We start from the raw sequence: 22,663 nt of genomic DNA on the forward strand, positions 1-22,663 counted from the left end.
TCACAAATTCATAAGTCTTCCTATGATTACGCACCTGAATCTCTTCCATCACGGTGAACAATTTCGAAGTGCACTCCACCATAAACACTGTATGTGTTTACAAACTGAACCAGTAGGTCACTCAGGCATTTCCGGAAATTTGTCGCGACGTGCTTTGTGGGAAGTGGAGTTCCACTCACCCACTTTCGCTTGGTCAACATGTTTGTTGTTGCTGCAACTGCAGCTGTATGGAGGTCTGCTTCCGACAATGCATATCGTGACAAATTTCCAAAAACGCCCAAGTGATCTACCGCCTCTGTTTGTAGGCTGTTTTAAATTATTTTATACAGTCGCGGAAAAAACTATTAGACCATCAAAAGTCATCAAAAACAATGGATATGCAATCAATTACTAACTCCTGTGTGTATCATGTGACTAAAACAGACAGAAAAGAAAACATGGAATGCCTAAAAGCACTGTTTTTGTCAGTACAATGCCATAGATATTGATGTAAGAACTGAAGTGATTTTGGTTATTATCAAGAAAACATGGAAAATGGATAGATATCAGCTCTGAAATTAAACTCTTATGAGCTATTTTTGTTGTTATCATTATATTGGTCCAAACAAATGTACTTTTAGTTGTACCAGGCATTAAAATGAACAAGAAATTGAAGAAAACAAGGGGTGGTCTAATAATTTTTTCCGCAGCTGTATGTATGTTTGGACATATATGGTCAAATATGTGTTGACCAGTCATTGAATCCTGTCTATTTTAACTCCATATGTCTCTTTAACAATGCACTATTAGATACATATGAACCCAAGCCTGCTAACCATAGCCAAATTACAAAACATCTTTCTTTCATGTCTTTCATTCACTCTAGAGCACTGTAGTGGTCTAATCCACATTTCATAACACATACATCCTTGAATAAGGAATGGGCTTTTCAAACAGACGAACAAAAGAACTTTTCTATGTGATGTGCTGCAGAGGCAAGAGAAATTGAGGCCAACTACAAAAGGTGGATTAGACCTTGGCTCTGTGTCCACTGTGACCTGTCACCTACACTATACACCCAGCTATAATTAGGTTCAAGAGTTCCTCCACCAAGGGTTCTTCTGTAGTTTGTGGTAGACCAGAATAGTAAGCATTTTAAGTTGTACTGTGAGATTCACAAAAAGCTATGCAGAAAAGGACCAAAGGGTGGACTTGTAAGTCTCCCATCCATCAGGCGCTTTGACCAGAAGGATGTCAGTCAATCAGACTATATGAATTCATTCTGCACTTACACATGTCTGAAGCAGCACATGCACAAAAACACAACATGTATGGGAAACACACACTTTAAACTGTGACCATGAGTCACTCACACACTGCCAGCAAGCGATATTTTTCACACCAAATTCATCCAAGTCCTTGTTTATTTATTTGTGGGGTCTCAAAAACAGTGGTGGATTGGTGGAGTTTTTTGAAATTTGTTTTTTAAAGGAAACATGCAGAGGAGGTGAGGGAGGAATTTGACATAAACAAATAAAGTAATAATGCTGGCATCCTTTAAAATCTTAGGGCTTAGGTCTGTTTGGTAGCAGTTTATAAAGGCCTGCTGTGTCAACAAATATTTGAAGAGCTGGTTCTGTGCTGTGGGCCGTTACAACATACATCAGGTTTTGACTGGTTTTATTCATATTGTCTTCAAGTATCATGTAGTAACACAAGCAGATAAAAACAGTACTGTTTATGGTACAGTACATACCAGTCAAACTTGGATTGTTGGATATTTTTCCTTTTGAAATATAATCTTTCACTTCTTATTTTTACCTCCCAAAGACATGCGCTAATAGGTTTATTGGTTAAGCTAAAAATGCCCATAGGTGTGAATGTGAGAGTGATTGGTTGTTCATCTCTATACGTCGACTCTGTGATGAACTGGCGACACGTCCAGGGTGTACCCCGCCTTCTCCCATAGGTATCTGGGATAGGCTCCAGCATCCCTGTGAGCCTCTTGAGGATAAAGTGGTTCAGAAGATGAGTGACTGATTGACTTCCAATTTTTTACTTTATTTACTAATAAATAGTTTTTTAATTATCATGTCATGATTCAACTCTTTCTTTGTTTCTTTGTTTGTTAACTCTCTAGCAGCAAAACTATTGGTTGAATTCATACCAAATTGGATTTATAGAGTGCCAATGACCCAGAATAGATCTGATTACATTTTGGGAAAAGCAGGTCAAAGTTCAAATTTTTTATGAATTTTTAAAATCTTTTTTTTTTTTCCCATTTACTTTTAATGGGCAAAATTCCACATGTCTGTAGCAGCTAAATTATTGGATGAATTCATACCAAATTGGCTTAAAAAATTGCCAGTGACTCAGAATAGATGTCATTACATTTTGGGAAAAGTAGGTCAAAGTTTACATTTTTTATGATTTTAATTTTCCCATTTACTTATATTGGGCGAAATTTCACATGTCTGTAGCAGCAAAAAAAAGTGGTTGAATTCATACCAAATTTAGTTTATAGATTGCCAGTGACCCAGAATAGATGTGGTTACATTTTGGGAAAAGTAAGTCAAGGGTCACATTTTTAATGAATTTTTTTTTTTTCTCCTTTTACTTATAATTTCAAATGTCTATAAAAACATCAATTTTGTTTCAATTTACTTCAAACTTGGCATATATATAGAGGCAATTGATATGCTGACATCAGCACATGCATAGACATGATGACATCAGCTGGATCGATGCCAAAATAAGCTACAATATGTGCGAGGGGCGGGGTTTGTTGTGCCTGGCACCACTTGTTTATGGGGTTTTTGCTTCTTCGTCAATAAACCGAATATCTACAGTTGTGGACCAGTAGTTCTGAGGATGTCATTTTGGATATTTTGGGAAACACTCATGGACATTTTCATAATTTTCTGACACCCATCAATTAATATATTAATTGAGAAAATAATTTTATATAGTCTCAAATAAGATCAGTCAGTTATGTTAGTTAGTTAGTTGCTGCTCTAATACAGTATTTCTGTCTTTTCCTTTTCATCAAACACAAGGTGACACTCACATGCTGTTAAAATCTGCTTGGTCTGATGTCTGTTGGGACATACTGTATGTACGATGACATCTCATGTACTAAAATCACCTTCCCATCATTAACGCCATTAGTTAAAGTCAAACTCGACAACATCTTGAGTTGCTGAGTGATAACAAACTGCTCATAGAATAGCAGTAAATTAGAATAATAATAATAATAATCACTGTAATTTAACAGCAGGAGAGAACAGAGGGGTTTAAAAAGCTGCTCCTCCTCTTCTGTATCTTGATAGTGTGTGAATTATTCACCTCATTGTTTCAGTCCCAGTTAATAGTCATCCCACCATCTGTTCAAACTTCAACCAGATTGACATCATAGTCGTTTTGTGGCTCGGAGGCCAATGACAGAGTCATGCCGACCTTATGTAAAACTGTCTTCTCTCTATGCTTGGCTAATATCTGCACATATTTTGTAATAACCTTCCAAATATACAGTAGTCACTCACTCGCTCTTCACCCTGTCAGTTTTTGTTGTATCAGGCTGTGTTGCTCTATACGGGATGTAACAATAAGAAGTGTTACTTTTGGCGAACACAGATAAATACACTGTGAGTCATTTACTATCACATATTTGCAGACTTTTTTATATATGAAATCAAGCCCCTGCTGTCTTTTTTTGCCTAAATCTATCCATAAAAAGTTTTATAAAATCCTTTGTGAGAGACGCAGTGGGTATTATGGCGTCAGTTTATTCCCTCAAGATGTTAAAACTGCCAAAAGCAATTGAAGTACCCCAATGCAGATACACACACCTCGAAATGTTGTCATAAAAGCTTTTTTTTTTGTTATATAGAGATTATATGAATCCACAATTTGCAGAAACATACAATAGCAGCATTTTATCGGGGTGTCTAGTATACTTCAGTGTAGCATCTGGACTGTTTTGTTTCTTAACCCTGTAAAGCACTGATTCTCAACCTTTTTTGACTCGTGACTCCATTTTAACATCACAAATTTCTGGCGACCCCAGACATTCAAAACTGAGCCTTTTTTTTACTCAAATTAATTTGTTTTTGATCATGTAATAGTTTGCTACACTATGTTGCAAATAAATCTTAATTTTAGACATTTAGTCTATATAACGTATATTATTATGGATGGAGGCAGAAAAGCCAGGTGTAGATTACTGCACAAAGTGAGAATTTGATTTTCCTTGGTCAGGATATGTACAGTCAGTCCAACTTGTATTTACAAGGCTGACAATTAATACTGAACAAACAATAACTCAAACTATGAATTATGAAAGAGCTGCAGCATCTGAAACTGACCACAATGAACATTTGAAAGTTCTTCCTCATTAGTGATAGTCTTGTAGTGTCACTGGAAAGGCTTCTGGTGAACGAATCCCTCCCCCCTGGTGGATATCCATGTATTGCATGTATTTAATTGTATACATCAGGTTTTTCAAGAAAAAAATATCACACTGATCATGTAGAGCAGGGGTGTCAAACTCATTTTAGTTCAGGGGCCACATTCAGCCCAAATTGATCTCAAGTGGGTCAGACCAGTAAAACAATAGCATAATAACCTGTAAATAATGACGACTCCAAATTTTTCTCTTTGTTTTAGTGCAATCAAAATTAAATTATAAAAATATGTACATTTGCAAACCATCCAAACAAAAATGATGTGAATAACCTGAAAAAAACCCTGAAATTTCTTGAGAAAAATAAGTGTAATTTTAACAATATTACACCTCAATTTACCATTTACACATGCATATTACGGATTGGATCTACAAAGGCACAAAATATTTAATAACAGGAAGAATAATTAATAATTAATATTTCACTTTCAAAATGTCAGGTTTTTCGCATTTTATTGTTAAAGGATAGTTTGTAAATGTTAATATTGTCATCATTTAATGTAAGTTTTTACACTAAAACAAAGAGAAAAATTTGGAGTTGTCCTTACTTATTTATAGATGTAATGTAATATTATGTTTTTCACATTAAACTAAGAAAATTTGGAGTCATTATTTATAGGTTATTGTGCTATTATTTTAGTTGAGATCACATTGGTCTGTATGTGGAACCTGAACAAAAACAACTACGACATCCTTGATTGTTAATATCTTAAGTGAAATTTTTGTTGATTCATCCCGCGGGCCGGATTGGACCCTTTGGCGGGCTGCATTTGGCCCCCAGACCGCATGTTTGACACCCCTGATGTAGAGGGTTTCAAAGCTCATGTCTTGAATGTGATACATTTGGCGTCACAAGGTTAAATGTGTAACTGGACAAGTACAGAAGAAAGAAAGACATCTGTATGCTTGACATTGCTGTATGATCTGGGTATTATTCTTTAACGAAGGAAACACCATGAACATAATGATGATGTTGTAACGGTGACTGAAGTTAAAACTGTGGCTGAGCTTCGAGCCCTGTATTCGGATTAGAGCGAGACTGCATGTGGCCTTCAACAATTTCCTGTGATTCCCAGGGAGCTCAGTGGAGACTTCCTCTCCAGGCAGCAGCAGCCCGGTAGCATGATTCTCCTTGTTTGCAGCTCATGTGTGGGATAAACTAACAGCACAGGAGATACGGTATTAAGGACAAATGAAATGTTGCATCTGTCACATAGAAACACGAGAACAGTAAGTCATTTGCATAATGTGGGTAATTTGAATTCTTGGTCTTCAGCTCTGACAGTACAGTAAAGCCCTACATCTAAAACAGTAGGTGAACTAGTGTGAGTGGGTGTGCATGTGCGTAATCACACACGGAAGATTCCTACTTTGTAGGTACAATGTGTAGCCTTTGTAGATCTCGGCTGTGGACAAATACCAGGCTGAGAGTGGCTGTTGAACTTTGAAAATGTCAACCAGTGCCCCTCACAGACAGTACTATCAGTTCATTCCTGGGTGTCCTCCCATCCTCCTTCCCAGCACGTCTGAAAACTTTCATTGTGCCAAGAGTGACCTACTGAAATCTTTTTTGAAGCTCTGTCTGGGTGGTAGGCAGAAGGAGCACAGAGGATACATGTCCTTGGTGCAAACACAACGGTTTTTCAAAAATAACCTCGTCGGCTTTGCTCAGAAGTCTTACTCACATGTTCACTGCTAGTGACAGTAAAAGCACTGGAGAAAAAGCACTATCAGTGGTGTGACTAACGACTTAAAACACCTGTAAAATGTGATTGAGTAAAGCAGTTCTCAATGAATATGCAAGTGTTTTGTTGTTTATGCGTGAGAAAGGATTTTAACCACATGCAGTAGTTTTTGAGTGTGGAAGTTTAGTTGAATTTCTGCACACTGGAATTGTCCTCAGCACTGTAACATGTTAAGCAGGTCAATGAATGCGTGTTAAGCATGTTAATGAATACATGTCCCATATCGGTGGACTTTACCCTGTACCCATTTTGCATCTCCTTCACCCATATTACCATGAAGCGTTTCTCCATACCATATAATTCATACATTGTGAACTTCCCTTGTTTACATGTTTTGGCATGATTCAGTGAGAGGCAGCATGTGATTGCTGCACCTCAGGCCTTTCAGGAATGTCACTGCAGAAGAATACAAAATATACATAAGCATAGTATATGGCAACAATCCTTTATCGGTGTGTTCCCTGGCCTCATATATGCATAGTTCAGGGACATTGAAGGTCTTGAATGAATAGTAAAAAGATGTCTTCATGCCGTCATGAGTGCTTTTTTTGGTATCATCGCTGGTCTCTTCATTTCTCGTCAATTCTATTTGAATTTTTTCATTCTACCTGAGATGTTAACCTTGTTGTTGAACCAAAGAAGTATCTATCAATTCACAGAACAAAACCCTGCCGACTCCTAAGTGACAGTTACTTTTCCTTCCACGCATTAACTCTCACCAAACTGCAATTGTTGACTCCTAACCTTTCCTCATACCCAACAGCGGCTCCAAATAAAATAATGTTATCGTCAGTCTCTCACTTCCTTTTGCCTTATTTTCCCTCAGTCTCGAGGGGGGCTTTAGGAAGCTCTTGAGTGCCCTCATGTGTCCATTTCTGTTTACTTGTGTTTAGTTCAGTGTATATATGTGTGTGAATTTTATTTAAGCTTCCTCTTTGACTTCCTCTTTTTTGAATCTGTGTAAAAATGAAAGAGTCAGATCTTTTTTAATCAAACCTGTACTTCATCTGAGGTGAGAGTGCATAAGTGCAAGTGCTTTGGAGGATTGTGACTGCTGACACATCCATTTTAGGAGTGTGTGTACATACAGTCATGGAAAAAATTATTAGACCACCCCTTGTTTTCTTCAATTTCTTGTTCATTTTAAAGCCTGGTACAACTAAAGGTACATTTGTTTGGACAAATATAATGATAACAACAAAAATAGCTCATAAGAGTTTAATTTCAGAGCTGATATCTAACCATTTTCCATGATTTTCTTGATAATAACCAAAATCACTGTAGGTTTTACATCAATAGCTATGGCATTGTACTGACAAAAACAGTGCTTTTAGGCATTCCATGTTTTCTGTCTGTTTTAGTCACATGATACACACAGGAATTAGTACTTGATTGCATAACCATTGTTTGTGATGACTTTTGGTGGTCTAATAATTTTTTCTGCAACTGTAGAATATAAATCATCAGTGTAAAACTATGTCCTCTTTGTCTTTGCAGGCAGCGCTTTAAACCTGACTTGCCGGGCATTTTTTGGCTACAGCAGCGATGCTGTCCCCATCATGTACTGGATGAAGGGAGAGAAGTTCGTGGAGGACCTGGATGAAGAGAGAGTCCAGGAGAGTGATATCAAGTAAGACACAACACTATTGGTTTACTTGTTTAACCAGAAATAACAGCAGTTACGGGTAAATCCAGTGGAAATATCAGTTCATTTCAGTGATTTCACATTAGTTTTTATTCTTTGCAAAAACAATTACAGTACTGCAGACACTTTGAGAGTCAACATTTTCTTATTTTATTTTATCAAAGCATTCCTGTATACAGTGTAACAATGTTATTTCAGTTTCACTAAACTTTTCAGACACTGTTCAGTTTGCAAGAGTTCAAGTCCCATAAATATCAAGAGGCTGAACTGCCTGAAAGCAAAGAGACTTAAACTAAAAAAAAACAAACAAAAAAATCGGCACTGCATATCATAGCATTTCCAAATGTTTCTGCCAGTGTATTTTATTGTTTCTACGTTGCCATATTGATTACTAGTCACAGCATTCATTGCGGGTACCAGCTATGCTGTCGAAATAATCAAAGCACAGGGCAAAAAATCCTGAACTTGCACAGTGGAAAGCAGAAACTGTTTTTGTCAGTTCTCCTTGGGCTTTGCAGTGGTGTTTTAAGTCAGAGATATTGACCACAAAACTACCAACGAAAATGTTTTATACCAAAAACAACCTTTATTGGCACCTTTGTATTGAAATCTGTCAGTTTATCCCTATCAGCACCAGGGTTTTACTAGTTACATTAAAAGGAATTAGTGATTAATCTTATTATTAGCAAACAATAAGGATAAATATTATTAGTAATTAGTATCTACCATTAGTAGTTTTTTGAGTGAAACATAATTTAATTATTTTACCAATTACTGCATATTAAACATAATTAGTCACTAGAACCATTTTGTCTGAAAAATTTGCGTTTCTTTCAAGTGTCTGCTTTAATTCTCGTTAGAGTGCACATAGCTATATTACTCTAGTGTTACTGTGGCACAGTGTCAACTACCAAATTTGATCTGTTACCTAATATCACTATGATAAGAAACAAAAAAAATGTGATGGAAAACATTTCTTATCCATTGGAAATTACATGAATGGGCTGATTTGTCTGCTCTCCATTAGACAAAAGTTATAGGTTATGAATCTACTGTATTTTCAATAATTTTAATTGGATTGTCAACTTGGAAAAGTTATTAGAAAATATAATTGGTGTTGTGTTACTCCTAACACTGACCAGCACATGCAATTTGCATTAATAAATGTGCAAAGGTTCTATTTTTTAGGAAGCTAGCTTCCCCATTGTCCTCTCTTTTAGTCTACCTTTTTAGTGTCACATCACAATATTTGTCCACCAAGCTTTAGTTTCAGAGCTGTGAGACAAATAAAACAAACCCATCTCTGTGTCTTTTCCTCCTTGTGGTGTAACACATTTAAACAAGTCCCTTCCCTGGTCCATGTGCATGTTTCCCATTAGGGCTGTTTGGAGAGGCTGCAGCTCTGGGGAGACAGCCCTGTCAGATGGTTAACAACCGCCATTTTTCACACTGCTGCCACTATCGCTATCTCCCTCACTGCACCCACCTATAGCAGCATGCAGATGGGCCACGGAGAGCTGAGGAGGAGGAGGGATAGAGAAGGAGAGTGAGAGGTAGAGACAGAAAGAGGGAACAGACAGGAAAGAAGAGGGAAAGAGTCAGAAATATGGTGTATGGCACAGAGAAGGAAAGTAGGGAAGACATATCTGCGGTAGCGAGACTGTTTGTGCATTGATATGAACAAGCAACAAAAATGAATCTCATTTGAAGCTCCACCACTGCTCTCTATTCTTTCGCTCTGTCCCTGTCTTTCTCCATTACTCTCTGACCTCAGGATTTACCCACTCTCTGGCTAAAGGGGGGCTCTTTTCAATAATTCATACAGATATTTCATGCAGCAGTTCAATAATGTACAGCATGCGATCATCTTCTCTGTTGCTCATGCTGCTACCCAGGGCTTTTTCAGATCCAGCAAAAGGCTTGGTTTTATTTACATACAGTCAGCCAGAGATATGGTCAGGACAAAGATGGGGAGCAGTGAAGAGAAACGGCAGAAGAATCTAAACGTGAACAAATCTGTGCTTCCCCTGCAGCCTGGCTGCCTCTTTCTGGATGACACAATAAGCATGTTTCTAAGGTTTACCTCTCTTCTCCAGGCTGGCACCCACACACTTTTAGGTTTATTACTAATGCAACAAGCAACCAAACTTCAGCACAGAAAAGATAACTCATACCTCAGATTTTCTGCAAGCATCTATTTACCCAACTCTGAGTCTATTGATTTGGAGGAGTTCATTTCTATGGTAACGCAGGCCCATAAATTCTCATTTGTGCAACGGGGACAGGGCTTTGTTGTTATCATAGCACGGATGACTAGACATTAGCATAGAATGCAGAAATTAATAAATTAGCAAAGCAAATCCAGCTCAGCATAAAAAAAAGAAGCAATCGATACGTTATTGACCAAACTCAGTTGGTGCTTTGCAGGTGTACGTTGAACTGAATGAATAAAAGGAATGAATATGTTGGACATTGATCACTAAATGAGCAAACACAGAGGTTTTACTAATGAGGAAGAGAGAGAATATTGGAAAGGGAAAAGTGCCTGTGGCTATAGTTTGAGAGCGCATTTATTCATTTGACTATCTATATTGATAAAGTAAATGGCGCAAAAGAGAAGTTGAAGATTCTCAACGATTCATAACATCCATTTGCCTCTCATGTGCAGGAACACTGAACATGCAGCTACAGCTCAAACATACTCTTCCTGGAGCTGTCATTCAGCTCTCATTTGTTTCTCTGCTTCACCTAGAACTTGTTATCCAGCTCGCTGTCTCCATTCAAAGCTCAGGTTGAACAGCAGTCGTTATCCATCAGGTTGTGTGGCATCGCCTGTGGAAGCTCATGTAGTGTGATATTATGAAAAGGGGATCTTCAAAGGACACACCACACCCCGGAGAGACATGAATTATTCCCGTACCTCCTTCTCGCAGAGTGCCAGCCCCCAACTATTCCACAACAAACTCAGCTAAAACTACAAATATCATCAGCACTGGCTCAGCCTCTCCATGTAAAGCCCATGATACACTTTCAATTACTGATGCCAAATCTCTTCAACAAGCTATCCTTATGTGTAGTTTATCATCTTAAAGGAGAGGAGAGAGGTTCTTGAAAGTCATTATCCTCCTACTCCTCCTTCTCAACCTCACACGTCGCCTTTATTAACGCAGAGACGATACATGCGCGTATGTAAAAGCTCACACACAAATCTAAACAAGCAAGATTGCTTTCTCATTTGCACTTTGTTTTCTCCCAAGTGTCATTTGTGCTGAGGGTGCTGTAAAAGTGGGCTAAGTAGTGTGTATTAGGTATGAGGGAGCATTATCTCCCCATTCTCTCCTCCATCAGGCTCAACCAGCCCAGCGGGGGACACTCATTTACTTTATGGAATATTACTTTCTCTCCTTCTCTCCGTTACCATGGCAGCCGCTATAAAAAGATTTTCTTCTCGTCGCCATTATTTGATTTCCCTCCCGCACACTCTGAGGAAGAGCCCTTATTGATTTTCATTTCTCATATGTTTTGAGTGCAGGGAAAGAAATTAACATACCATGAAGTACAGTAACACAAAACAGGATTCACAGATACAGTTGTGCAAAAACGTGCTCATGGTCATTTTACCGCTTACCCCATGTGAACTGGAACACCAGTGCTTCTCATGACTCTTGAAATTCCATTCTTATGATGCTCTATTCGTACAGTTCTGTATAAATACATTTTATTTTTCTCTTTCAGGGTTGTCAAGGAGCACCTTGGTGAACAGGAAGTAGTAATTTCCTTGACTATTGACTCACTGGAGGAGGAGGACATGGGAAATTATTCTTGTTATGTGGAAAATGGTAACGGCCGTCGCCACGCTACTGTCCAGATCTTCAGACAGAGTAAGGGCTCTTTTTTCCCTCTGTAGGCATCACAAATGTAAAAAATAAATAAATAAATCCCGTGACATCCCATTTTTTTCTCTCCCTGCTATACTTTAAGACCGGAACCATCCTGCTTTTCCTCACTGATATACATTCTTTATCTGCTACTTTTAACTGCTCATTAAAACTATATGACGAATTAAATATTCAGAGCCAAGTATGCATCGTTCTATCACTCAAATGGGACCATTCTACAGTAGTCTAGATAATTTTATGCACATTTCCTCAAAATACTGCATTAAAATCAGGATGTTTCTGAAAGGTTTTGGGTCTATGCCTACAGCTTGAACACAGTCTGGCTGCACAGTATAAGTTTATAATGACTAAACCATTAAAATGCATCACTGAGGGGGAAGAGATCAAAGTTTTGAGTACACTCTACAAATCCATCTGATTTATAAAGGATACTTTAGATTTAGAAAGTGGATCCATATATCTCAACCCATACCTCCTATTTGTTTGTTTGTTTTTCATTTAATTTCAGCTCTCATCCATATTTACATCCACAGTCTGTCTTTATGGTCCATTTGTTTGTGTTGTTTCCTACCACACGTGCTACAGCAGTGGAGCTATTTTGGCTCTCTAGCATGACTCGTCTAAAGCTCTTTTCATGCACTGGCTGTCACCCTATAAAGAGCTACAATTTGATGGCTGTTTAAACAGCAAATTGGTCCTCAGCTTTTCCCAATAGGCCACTAAGTTCAGCGTACAATTACATTTTAAGTCTTCATCTATCTGTCTCCCCCCTTTAATCTCTGTCTCAGTGAATGTCTTTTTGTAGACAGTCTCATTCCATGTGAGTGGTCTGAGGATTTCCAAAGAGAGGGATGCTAAGAAATACTTCAAGACAGACTCACTCCCTCACCCTCTCTTCCTATCCCACATTATTTTAATGTTTATTTCATGTTTCCCCCTCCCAGAATGCATCACTCCTAATCCCTGTAGCAGGTCTGTGAATGTCTCTGCAGGCTGACTTTCCTTCCACCTCATGAGAAAGCAAGAAATGGAAATAGAAAAGGCAGACGGGATGGGGCGGTCATTGAAACATGAGCATCTTTGAAGCCGATTGATGATATTTAGAGAAAAACACCGACATTATGGAAAAAATGGGAATGAATTACATATTACTTTCACTGAGACAGTCCATTGGTGTTGTTTATGAAAATATTGAAGATAAGGTACAGCTGATACAGACGAGATATACGCAGAAAAACATTACTCTTTATGCTTTAATATAGTTATTATTGAGTCTTAAACAAGATTGTTTGGGAGAAAATGCAATGTAAAGATATATACTTTTGTCATGCACATAATCTGAGATAATGTAGAAGTTGCATTGCGGTTGTCATAGCAGCCATGCAGTGTTCCAGCCCATGGTGACAGAGATATAAGGTGAACCTGTTCTAGCTGAGCCAACCAGGTAAATGCTGCTTTAATACACAACATAACTCATCCTTCCCCAAGCTACGTCTCAGGGGAGATAGAGGGGAGATAATAGAGAAGAAAAATGAATGGGAGAGACAGAGGGAGGAAAAAAAACGGGGGAGGAGAAGCTTGAGAGCACCAAGAGAGAGGAAAGAGAGAGAGAAGAAGAGGTGCAATGAAGAGAGGAGTTGTTAGCGAGATAAGTAAACAGGCCTTGTGTTTTTAAAATGCCCCCATCCATGTCCAAAATTGTCACGAGTCCCACTATGGAAGACAGCCAAAGTGCAGAGCTGTGTCAGCGCTGCAGTGCTCCAAAAGAAATGAACCCAATTTCTCATCTCATCTCTTTTTTTCTTTTTTTTTCTTGTATCTCCCTGGACTGTGCCCTCTCATTTTTTCCAACTTATTATAAGCCTCATATCTCTTTCATTGAAGGTTAAAGCTGTTTTGTGCTTAAAATACAGATGATTTTCTCCAAAATGTGCCTAATTTGATCATAGATTATCATGGAAAGCCTGTTGCAAAAAAGTCGGTGCACCGTGTAAGGTCTAAGCTTCATTTAGTGTATTCATAACAGACACATTTGTAAGAATGGCTGTGATTGTCTCAGTGTGTAAAATATTTCTATCTTGTGTATCTTTCTCAGCAGAGCTCATGTACACTGTGGAGCTGGCAGGAGGACTCGGAGCAATCCTGCTGCTACTCATCTTCCTCATTTCCCTCTACAAATGCTACAAAATCGAGCTGATGCTTTTCTATAGGAGGCACTTTGGCAGCGAGGATGTGGATGGAGGTAAAGACAGCTCAAAGCTTTGCACAGATGCATTTTGTAAAAACACCCACATTTTATAACCATCCAGCATGAAGGAAATCTGTAATAAATTTCCCAGCATTTTGGTAATAGTTATTACTATAGTGTTAGATATTACAAATTGCAAGAGCAGTATTTTTAGCAACTTAAGCAGCAGCATTTTGACTAAGTTGAAGCTTTTTATAATTTCTTTTTAGAGATTCCTGTCAAAAGACCATTGTGGTTTTCAGTCCTGCAAGAAATAAAAGTGTGAAGAGTTTTATTCTGATGACATGACTGCTTTGATGCAGTTATTTGGATTCAACTATGATACTGGTGTAATTTAATTTAGTTTTTTTATTAAAGTATATATTAGGGCTGTCAAAATTAACGTGTTAACACGGATTAATCCATCATCATGATTAATTTGATTAAAAATTTTAACGCAATTAACCCATCTGCAACGCAGAATGACTCTGAACGTCTTTGCCAGTGCATTTGGGTCAGTTTGTCCAAGTAGAGTTAGCATCATGCATGAACAAATGGGCAGTTGATCCGATAGTGACAGGCAGCAGAACCAACCCATAAAGATGGATGACACTAAACAGCACATTGGCCCTGTGGACGGAAATATGAGGACAAGAAAACCCAAGACGGAACATTTGTTTACAGTTGTTTTGTTGAAATTGTTGATGTTGTTTAATAAACAGGTTAAGTGCATATATATTCATATATATTCCCTTCTTTCTTGAGTCTGCTCAGGCTAAATGAAACACTATTCATATAGATTAAAAATGAATATTTAATCATGATTAGTCAAAATTAATCCAGAGCAACCCTGTTATTAATCTGATTAAAATTTTAATCGTTTGACAGCATTAGTATACATATGAACAGATGAAGACCTTAATTTGTGTTGGGAAATTATAATCCACTCTTATCATAAAATTTTGCATTTCCTACATTTTGTATCACAATATATAATAATTTACTACAAAATCTATGTACTACAAAATGCAGCAGATTATTACAACATACTGAAGTTAATATCTGTTACTTTACAACTGTTTGTTGTTCTTGCATTAGTGTTTTTTACATAATGCATTCTTACATAGCCTGAAGCCCATTAACCTTGCACATCTTTCTTACTCAGAACTAAACATTAAAAACTCATGAGGACTGTGTATGTGCCTTTGTTTTAATGGATGTGATATACAGTATATGATATGTTGTTTACCCATGTGCATGAGAGCCTCTATCTGTGTCCCTGGTGCACACAGTCGTCCTTTCTGGTTCTGTCTGAGTGACAGGAGCCCATTTCCTTTTTCTTACTCTCTCTTGGTTGTTGGTGTAGCAGCGCGCATGATTGTGTGTGCACATTGTTGCAATGGGTGCATAGGGAAGAGAGAAGACAGATTTTCAATTTGTTTCCCATTTAAAAGGAGATCAGTCTCAATATGTCCTGGAATGATGTCCACCCTCCGCTGCTGAAGCCCAGATAGGATATGGAGACTGTGCAGGCCCCAAGTTTGTTCCCTAAACAACAAAGAGAACCTACATAACACAGAATACAGTTAACTTTTTCCTCAGATTAGGATCTGTCTGTTTTTCTTTTGGTGTCTTTTTTGGGGTTTTTTGTTTTGTTTTGTTTTTTTGCCTGGTGTTTTCGCTCTGCCATCTCTTCAGAAATTGTGGGAACATTGAACTCATTTTTGAATAACTGAATTGTTTCTACAGTAGCATGAATTATCTATTACACACTGTTTTGTTGACTCAAACTTTCACATGATTAAGTCATACCGTTGGGGACCACTGAAACACACTGTTTTTGATTCTCTGAGTTTGCTAGGTGGTTAATTTGCTGGGTTGCTTGCTAATTTAAAAGTACTGTTTGATGTTTGGATTCTATTGAGCTCAGCTCTGGCCTTTCCAGTGAGTTTCAAAGCTGTAACTACTCACCGAAGATGTGTGGGTTTTTTTGACTGTCCCACATTCCAGTTTCTACAGAACATAATGACTAACACTTGGAGCTTGTCACCAGTACTGCTTTTTCCCATTGTCTGTTTTGTGCCCTTTAGCTCTCCCCACTGTCCTCTGGGAAATTATTGTAAGGTGGGGATGTCGTTATTGAATCATGATTTGAGTACATTTTAGATTCATCCCAGTTTGTTTTTCATGTATGTGATTTGGCCAGAGGCACGCAGACACCCATGTATACATCCACTAGTTTGGTGTAAGTCTAGTTGGCTTTTGTTTAATCGGGACACTTATAGTAGTTTTAGTTAAACTTCTAAGAATACAGTATATACAGTGGCAACAGTTTGAAGTCCATAAATAATTTATGGTAACATTTTCTACTGTATTAACCTACACTTATTCACCATTTAATAGATGCTTATTAGCATGCGTACTATGATCAAATTGGTTCTTAATTAGTCAGTATGAAGCATTTGATAATGCCTAATGCTTGAATAAAATAATCAGCTTTGCTCATTTTGGACCCTTGAGGATGGGCCTTAGATAATGACTTTTCTATTGATAAGCATCACAATCTGACTTAACCTTTTAACATCTACCTTTTTCATGGGGCTGGGATTGGGGTTAGTATTAGCGTCACACCAGAGGAACTGTAAAGCCAAAATGCTTTCATCATTTGAAATGAAATATTTTATCATTTCTGTGTTAAACAAACACTAGGTATGTCTGGTTTTTAAACTACATCATGTCAAACCTGACGTAAATGTAACCCAAGTGAATGAGTTGTCCTTGATTTTTAGGTTAATAGCACTTACAGATGCAGTTGAAAACACAAGAATTTGAAAATACATTCTTTTCCTCTGAAGCACCCTCCTTGCCTTCAAAAGGCTCAATATAAGTACAGAATGATCTGACGCTGTTTTATACTTGGAAAAAGTGGAGTCACTTTTCCAAGCTTTTGTTCCGTGCCACAGAGCAGTGCAGTTTAGTCATGTGTGAATGGATCTGATTGTTAATTGGTGATTACAGCTGTCAATCATGTGTTTAACCCTCCCTCCTACATAAAAACATCCATGTTTAGCCACTGAACTGTGAAAAACGTTTGTTTCCAGTGACACCACTTGAATTACAATATGCTGAAACGTAATACTGGAATTTTTTCCTGGCGGCCCCAAAAACAGTCCAGCAGTGAAGCTTTTATAAATATGATAACTCCAACTCAGCATGGCCTTCTGCTTCTTCCTCTTTTTCACAGTTCATAGCAGGTGTCAACCAGTCTTATTTGCTTATCTACTATGTTTAATTATGGACTGGAGTTATTACAGATTATATGCAGATAAACTTTATTTATCCTCTACTATGTACTTAATTAAAAAGACCAGAACAGGCACTGGGTCTCACAAGTTACTGTCACTTTTTTAACAGCCATAATACTTACATTCAGTTCACTAGGTGCTACTAAATATTGTGAAATGAACTTTTAATACTGTACAAATAAATCAAAGTTAACTCTTTCTCACTTAGAATATGTTCCCCGTTGTAAATTAAGGTTCTGTTCATCAAGAAGCAGTAACGGTGGAGGTGGAGAAAAATCTGTTAGTTAATGGTCTTGCTGTTGAATATTTATGCAGAATAAGGCATTAATAAGTGCTCTATAATGACTAATAGAGTCACTGTTCTACTAAATAGGTATTTTAATGAGCAAGTAGTTAATGGTGGATATGTCTACCTTAATATTATGTATTACTGTCATGAGTTGATGTATGTTGGTGTTGTTAGACACAGATTTTCGTGAGCAGCTCTTCATTGTTTGTCTTTGTTTGTTTCATAGACAATAAAGACTACGATGCATACCTGTCCTACACCAAAGTGGACCCTGACCAGTGGAGTCAAGAGACCAGGGAGGAGGAACGCTTTGCCCTGGAGATCCTGCCTGATGTCCTGGAGAAACATTACGGCTACAAACTCTTCATTCCAGATCGAGACCTCATTCCAACAGGAAGTAAGTAACCGAGCGTGTGTGTGTGTGTGTGTGTGCGTGTGTGTGTGTGTGTGTGTGTGTGCAGACAAAGGCATATGTATGTTTGTATAGTCCTGTCCTGTTGCTGTTACACAGTAGCTGCTGCAGTGTTGGACACATTTCTCACATTTCATCATAGTTTTGTTTGTGTGCTGTCATCAGTGTTTGTTTTGGTCTGTCACTGTCTTGTGTTTCAGTGTTTTGTGCATTTAGGGCAAATTCAAGCTGAGTATTCTCACACAGACAAGTAATGAATGATGATCGTTGTGATTTTTAAAAGCAGAAATTGGAGATATATATGAAAAGTGTTGATGAGAGGATTTTTTTGATCATTTCAGTCTTTTATTACTCAAAGCACATCATGTTTGAGAGAAAATATTGATGCAGGAATACTTTTATTAATTCATTATTCATCCACTGGCACCAAATATTGATATTAAAATGTTTACATACAGGTACTTTAAACCAATTCCCCTGCCAAGTTGACTCACCAGAGTTACTTATAAAATATCTTATTATATACAATAATGGCACAGGCAAACATGGAAATCGCAATTAGAGTGTGTTACTGAAGCACTGGGCGAACGCTTTATGTACTCTTTTGTACATTTTTTCATGTCAGCTGTCAGATTGTGTTGAATCAACAGCATAATGCACTGAATAAATTTACAATTCCTGCTTTTAGCTCTTTGAAGGCATTTTCTTCTTCAGTTATACAGACATCATTACATATGGTGTTGTATTTAGGGTTGCATCAGTATAAGATTTCAAAGTAGTTCATGGTATGAAAATTAACCTCCCAATTTGTTTTGCTCAAATATCACATACAGTATTCTTATTTTCTTACTTTTTACACATACTTGTCTAAAAAAGACAGATCCCACACCCCATAGATTGTGTCCACAATGTTGAATGATGCCACAATGTTGTGAATACATTAAAAGAAATATGTATACTTTATATATGTTATTCAATTACTTGAAACTTAAATCATTCTCCCTCTCTGAATTTATATTTCTGTCATCAATTCTGAAGTTACTTGAGGCAGAGGATGCATTTTCTGTGTCAACCATAGACGTTATATCATTAGTGGATGAGGGAACTGTAAAATCAACCATCAGTTTCCAAGCTGCTCTTTTGAAGCCTGTAGTTTTCTGTTTTTGTTATTTTCATGTTGAATTTTTGGAGACGTAACTAATCATGTTTGGAATTTGGGAAGAAATAAAAGGGCAGAACTAGAGGAGCAAAAGGTCAGAGGTCGGCTAATACTAAGCACTAGTTTACTGATTTGGTAAATTAGCAAATTTCATCCAACAATAATGTACTACAGTCATTTTCCAGTCTTGTAAATGGAACCTATTAGTTACAACTGCAGTAGTGAAGTGTTTGTCAGGAAATAATGAGTTTTACTGAATAAACAGAAATTCTAAACGCCAATCAAAGCCTGACATGCCAAAAAAAAAAGGGAAAACATTTTACTCACACTAAAATCTTGTTAACTGAGCAACCACCAGATCACTTATTAGAGGTTCCAAATAATACTGATCAGACTGGAATGAGTCTGGGAAAAAAATATTCTTAAAGAAGTCCAAGAAGTCTGAGGGAGGCAGGGCTTTTTGGATCCACTCCCAGCAGACCTCACTGGTATTAACGCTATAAAAATACTTCCACAATGGCATCATCTTCTCTATGTATATGAGTGCTTCTATGAAACTAGTCCCTAAAAACAGGACAGAGGGGCTAAAAATTCAAACAAGATGTGGACTAATGTTATGAAGCATGTTTGGAAGCACTTTGGGTCTGTTTTAAAAATAAATATTTACTGAAACAAAAAAGAAACTATTTTTCAGATAAAACACATTTTTATATTATTTTTATACAAAAAATGTAACGCAGTGAAAAGGACACGAAAATAATGTGCTGCTATTTTTTTATGTCTTTATTCTCTCACAGGTACATTTTGGGAATCAAACTGATTATGCAAGGCAGAGTGTTTCACAAAAATGGCCGCTGTTGCAAAATCACTCGCGATTTATTTGTGCTTAAATGGGCCGGTTCCACATGTAATACGAGTGGACACGATGGGTTACACACAAAACCTGGAATGAGACTGCTGATTCATAAAAAACCTGCATGTCTGGATTAGAAAAACCACTAGGATCCTCAAATTTAACACAGTGTCTTTATTTCTAGCAGTATATAAGACCATTTACAGCCATGTTTTCCTGATCAAATGCACTGACACCTAGGTAGCTTTTCTTGTCGCAATTTTGTTCCTATTTTTGGCCCCCATATTTTATTAAAAATGCATTAATTTTGGGATGGCTCAGAGCAAAAGCATAATTTTTTTTGCATTTATCTGTGGTCATCATTAGGTATATCCTGTGGGGAAATACGACTAAATTTCTCTTTTGTTATTGGGTCTAAAAAAGCTGGCAAACTGCCAGGTACCAAAATGAACCCAGTTTCATAGAAGCACCCATATGTATATTAAATATGGCAGATTTAGAAATGATGAAAATATGCCCTCTGTTCTGGCTCATCTTCTGGATAATCAAGATCATGTTGATAGATATTGTCATGCAGCATGTGTGTGATTTATTTATTTACTTACTTATTTATTTCAGTACAGTACCTGCCGTCATCCTGAGATAATAACAAAAATGTCCAAAAGTGCCATATCTATAAATCTATGATGAAAGAATCCTTTAAAAAGAAAAAAATTCTGAATCCAGATTCAGATCCAGACCTGAACCCTCTTTAAGGATGACTGAGATATGGAGCACATTGTGTAAAAGTTTCATGTGTAAATGTGTGTGATGTGTGATTATAGTCGTAGCTGGTTATAACAACAATAATGGGGGAGTTCCATAGAGCATAATGCCATCAAACTGTGATGTTTTCTGATTCAGTTATCGCACTGTAGAAACATTATACTATTGCGCCCCAACTTGCAATACTTCTTGTATCGTTCTCAGTATAATGTTAGTATCATATCATGAGACACTCTGTGATTCCCACATGAAAGCACTTTATAGTATTTCACACTGGTTGTTCATGCACTATGCACCACTGAAATGGGAATACAGTGCACAGTGTGTAGTGGGATCTGATATATTGAACAAATGTATCATCCTCCTTACTTTGTATTAATAAATCCATGAAAATTCTGTGTGAACATATTCTCATGCGCGTTAACTTTGCTTAGTAGTCCATCTGTGCCAGTGGTACACAGTGTGCTCTAGTTAGTAGTGATGCTGTGTTTGTACTGTAGGTTTAATGTGGAACAGATAAAACGCAAACACGTCCTAGTTGGTGCAGACAGAATTAAACATCAGTGAGAAATATGTGAAGGCTCTCAGCCCTCGCTGACTGAGTTGCCTCCTTCCCTTTAATCAAAAGAACATTGCCGCCAGCACCAGCGCCAAGCAAAATCATTGTAGATGAATGTCCAATCAGGGAAACATGGTATCTGATTAATCATATGTGAGATAAAAAGTTGAGTGAGAGAAGACGCAGCCACTTTGACAACTGTGTTAAGCATGTTTCTGTGTCTGTTCTGTGTTTTTTCTGTGACTTCAATGTAAAAATGTTTATGTTTAGGTCTCACCAATGAGCATTACCAGGATGACACACGACTCTTCGGAGGTACTTGTCCTCAGTCTTTTCCTCTTGTATCAGCTGCTGTCATTTTCCCGCTCCTAGAAAGTAGCAGAGAGATGCTCAGAGTGGCAGTGTTGTGTTATCTGAAGCACCAGACCTAGTTTAGATACTCAGCACCTCAGCCTTGTCAAACAGACTGTGCAGCTTTATCACTCACTGGCCCCCATCTGCAGTCATTAAATGCAGTGCTAAGCTTTGTCTGTGGATCTTCAACTGAGGTGTTGATTAGATTTCATATAAGTATGCTTTACACTGTGCCAGAGCACAGCAGTGAATGTGTATACACGCATGTACACTAGGGGTTGCACAACTGGCAGTCTTTTAGCACTGATACTGAGTACGTGGATATCATCAAGTAAAAGTAAAGCAGTATTAGATAGACATTATTAGACTTAATCAAAACTAAGACTGAAACAAAAGCTAGTTCTGAAAAATATCTAGTTGGGTTAATAAAAACAACAATTAACAACTGATGCCAGGTACAACAAACCCCGCCTCTTGCATGTATTGTAGCTTATTTTGGTATTGATCCAGCTGATGTCATCATGTCTATGCGTGTGCTGATGTCAGCATATCAATTGTCTCTATATATGTGCCAAGTTTGAAGTAAATTGAAACAAAATTGATGTATTTATAGACATTTGAAATTTTTCCCATTATAAGTAAATGGGAGAAGAAAAAAGATTTTTAAAAATTCATAAAAAATGTGAACTTTGACCTACAAAATGTAACCTCATCTATTGTGGGTCACTGGCAATCTATAAATCCAATTTGGTATGACTTCAACCAATAGTTTTGCTGCTACAGACATTTGAAATTTTGCCCATTGTAACTAAATTTGGGGGGGGGGGGGGGTATTTTAAAAATTCATTAAAAATTGTAATTTTGACCTACTTTTCCCAAAATGTAATTAGATATATTTTTGGTCACTGACAATCTATAAACCCAATTTGGTTTGAATTGAACCAACAGTTTTGCTGCTAGAGTGTTAACAAACAAAGAAAACTGAACCAAAAACAATACTCCTTGCTTCC

General features: G+C 37.4%; 1 protein-coding gene across 5 annotated transcripts in view; it reads left to right on the forward strand.

The window, feature by feature from the left end:
* The window catches only part of il1rapl1a (interleukin 1 receptor accessory protein-like 1a), a 212,411-nt gene that overhangs the window by 184,250 nt on the left and 5,498 nt on the right, over positions 1-22,663 (forward strand). For 2 of the 5 annotated variants that reach the window (XM_030125418.1, XM_030125419.1), the window contains exons 7-11: positions 7,684-7,816; positions 11,567-11,712; positions 13,826-13,972; positions 17,778-17,948; positions 21,570-21,614. In XM_030125418.1, coding sequence (XP_029981278.1) covers positions 7,684-7,816; positions 11,567-11,712; positions 13,826-13,972; positions 17,778-17,948; positions 21,570-21,614 — 642 coding nt within the window. The remainder of the gene's footprint in view (positions 1-7,683; positions 7,817-11,566; positions 11,713-13,825; positions 13,973-17,777; positions 17,949-21,569; positions 21,615-22,663) is intronic. The other 3 variants (XM_030125420.1, XM_030125422.1, XM_030125421.1) reach the window with 3 other exon arrangements.

The sequence above is a fragment of the Sphaeramia orbicularis genome, chromosome 21 (genome assembly GCF_902148855.1).
Source record: "Sphaeramia orbicularis chromosome 21, fSphaOr1.1, whole genome shotgun sequence".
Lineage (NCBI taxonomy): Eukaryota > Metazoa > Chordata > Actinopteri > Kurtiformes > Apogonidae > Sphaeramia > Sphaeramia orbicularis.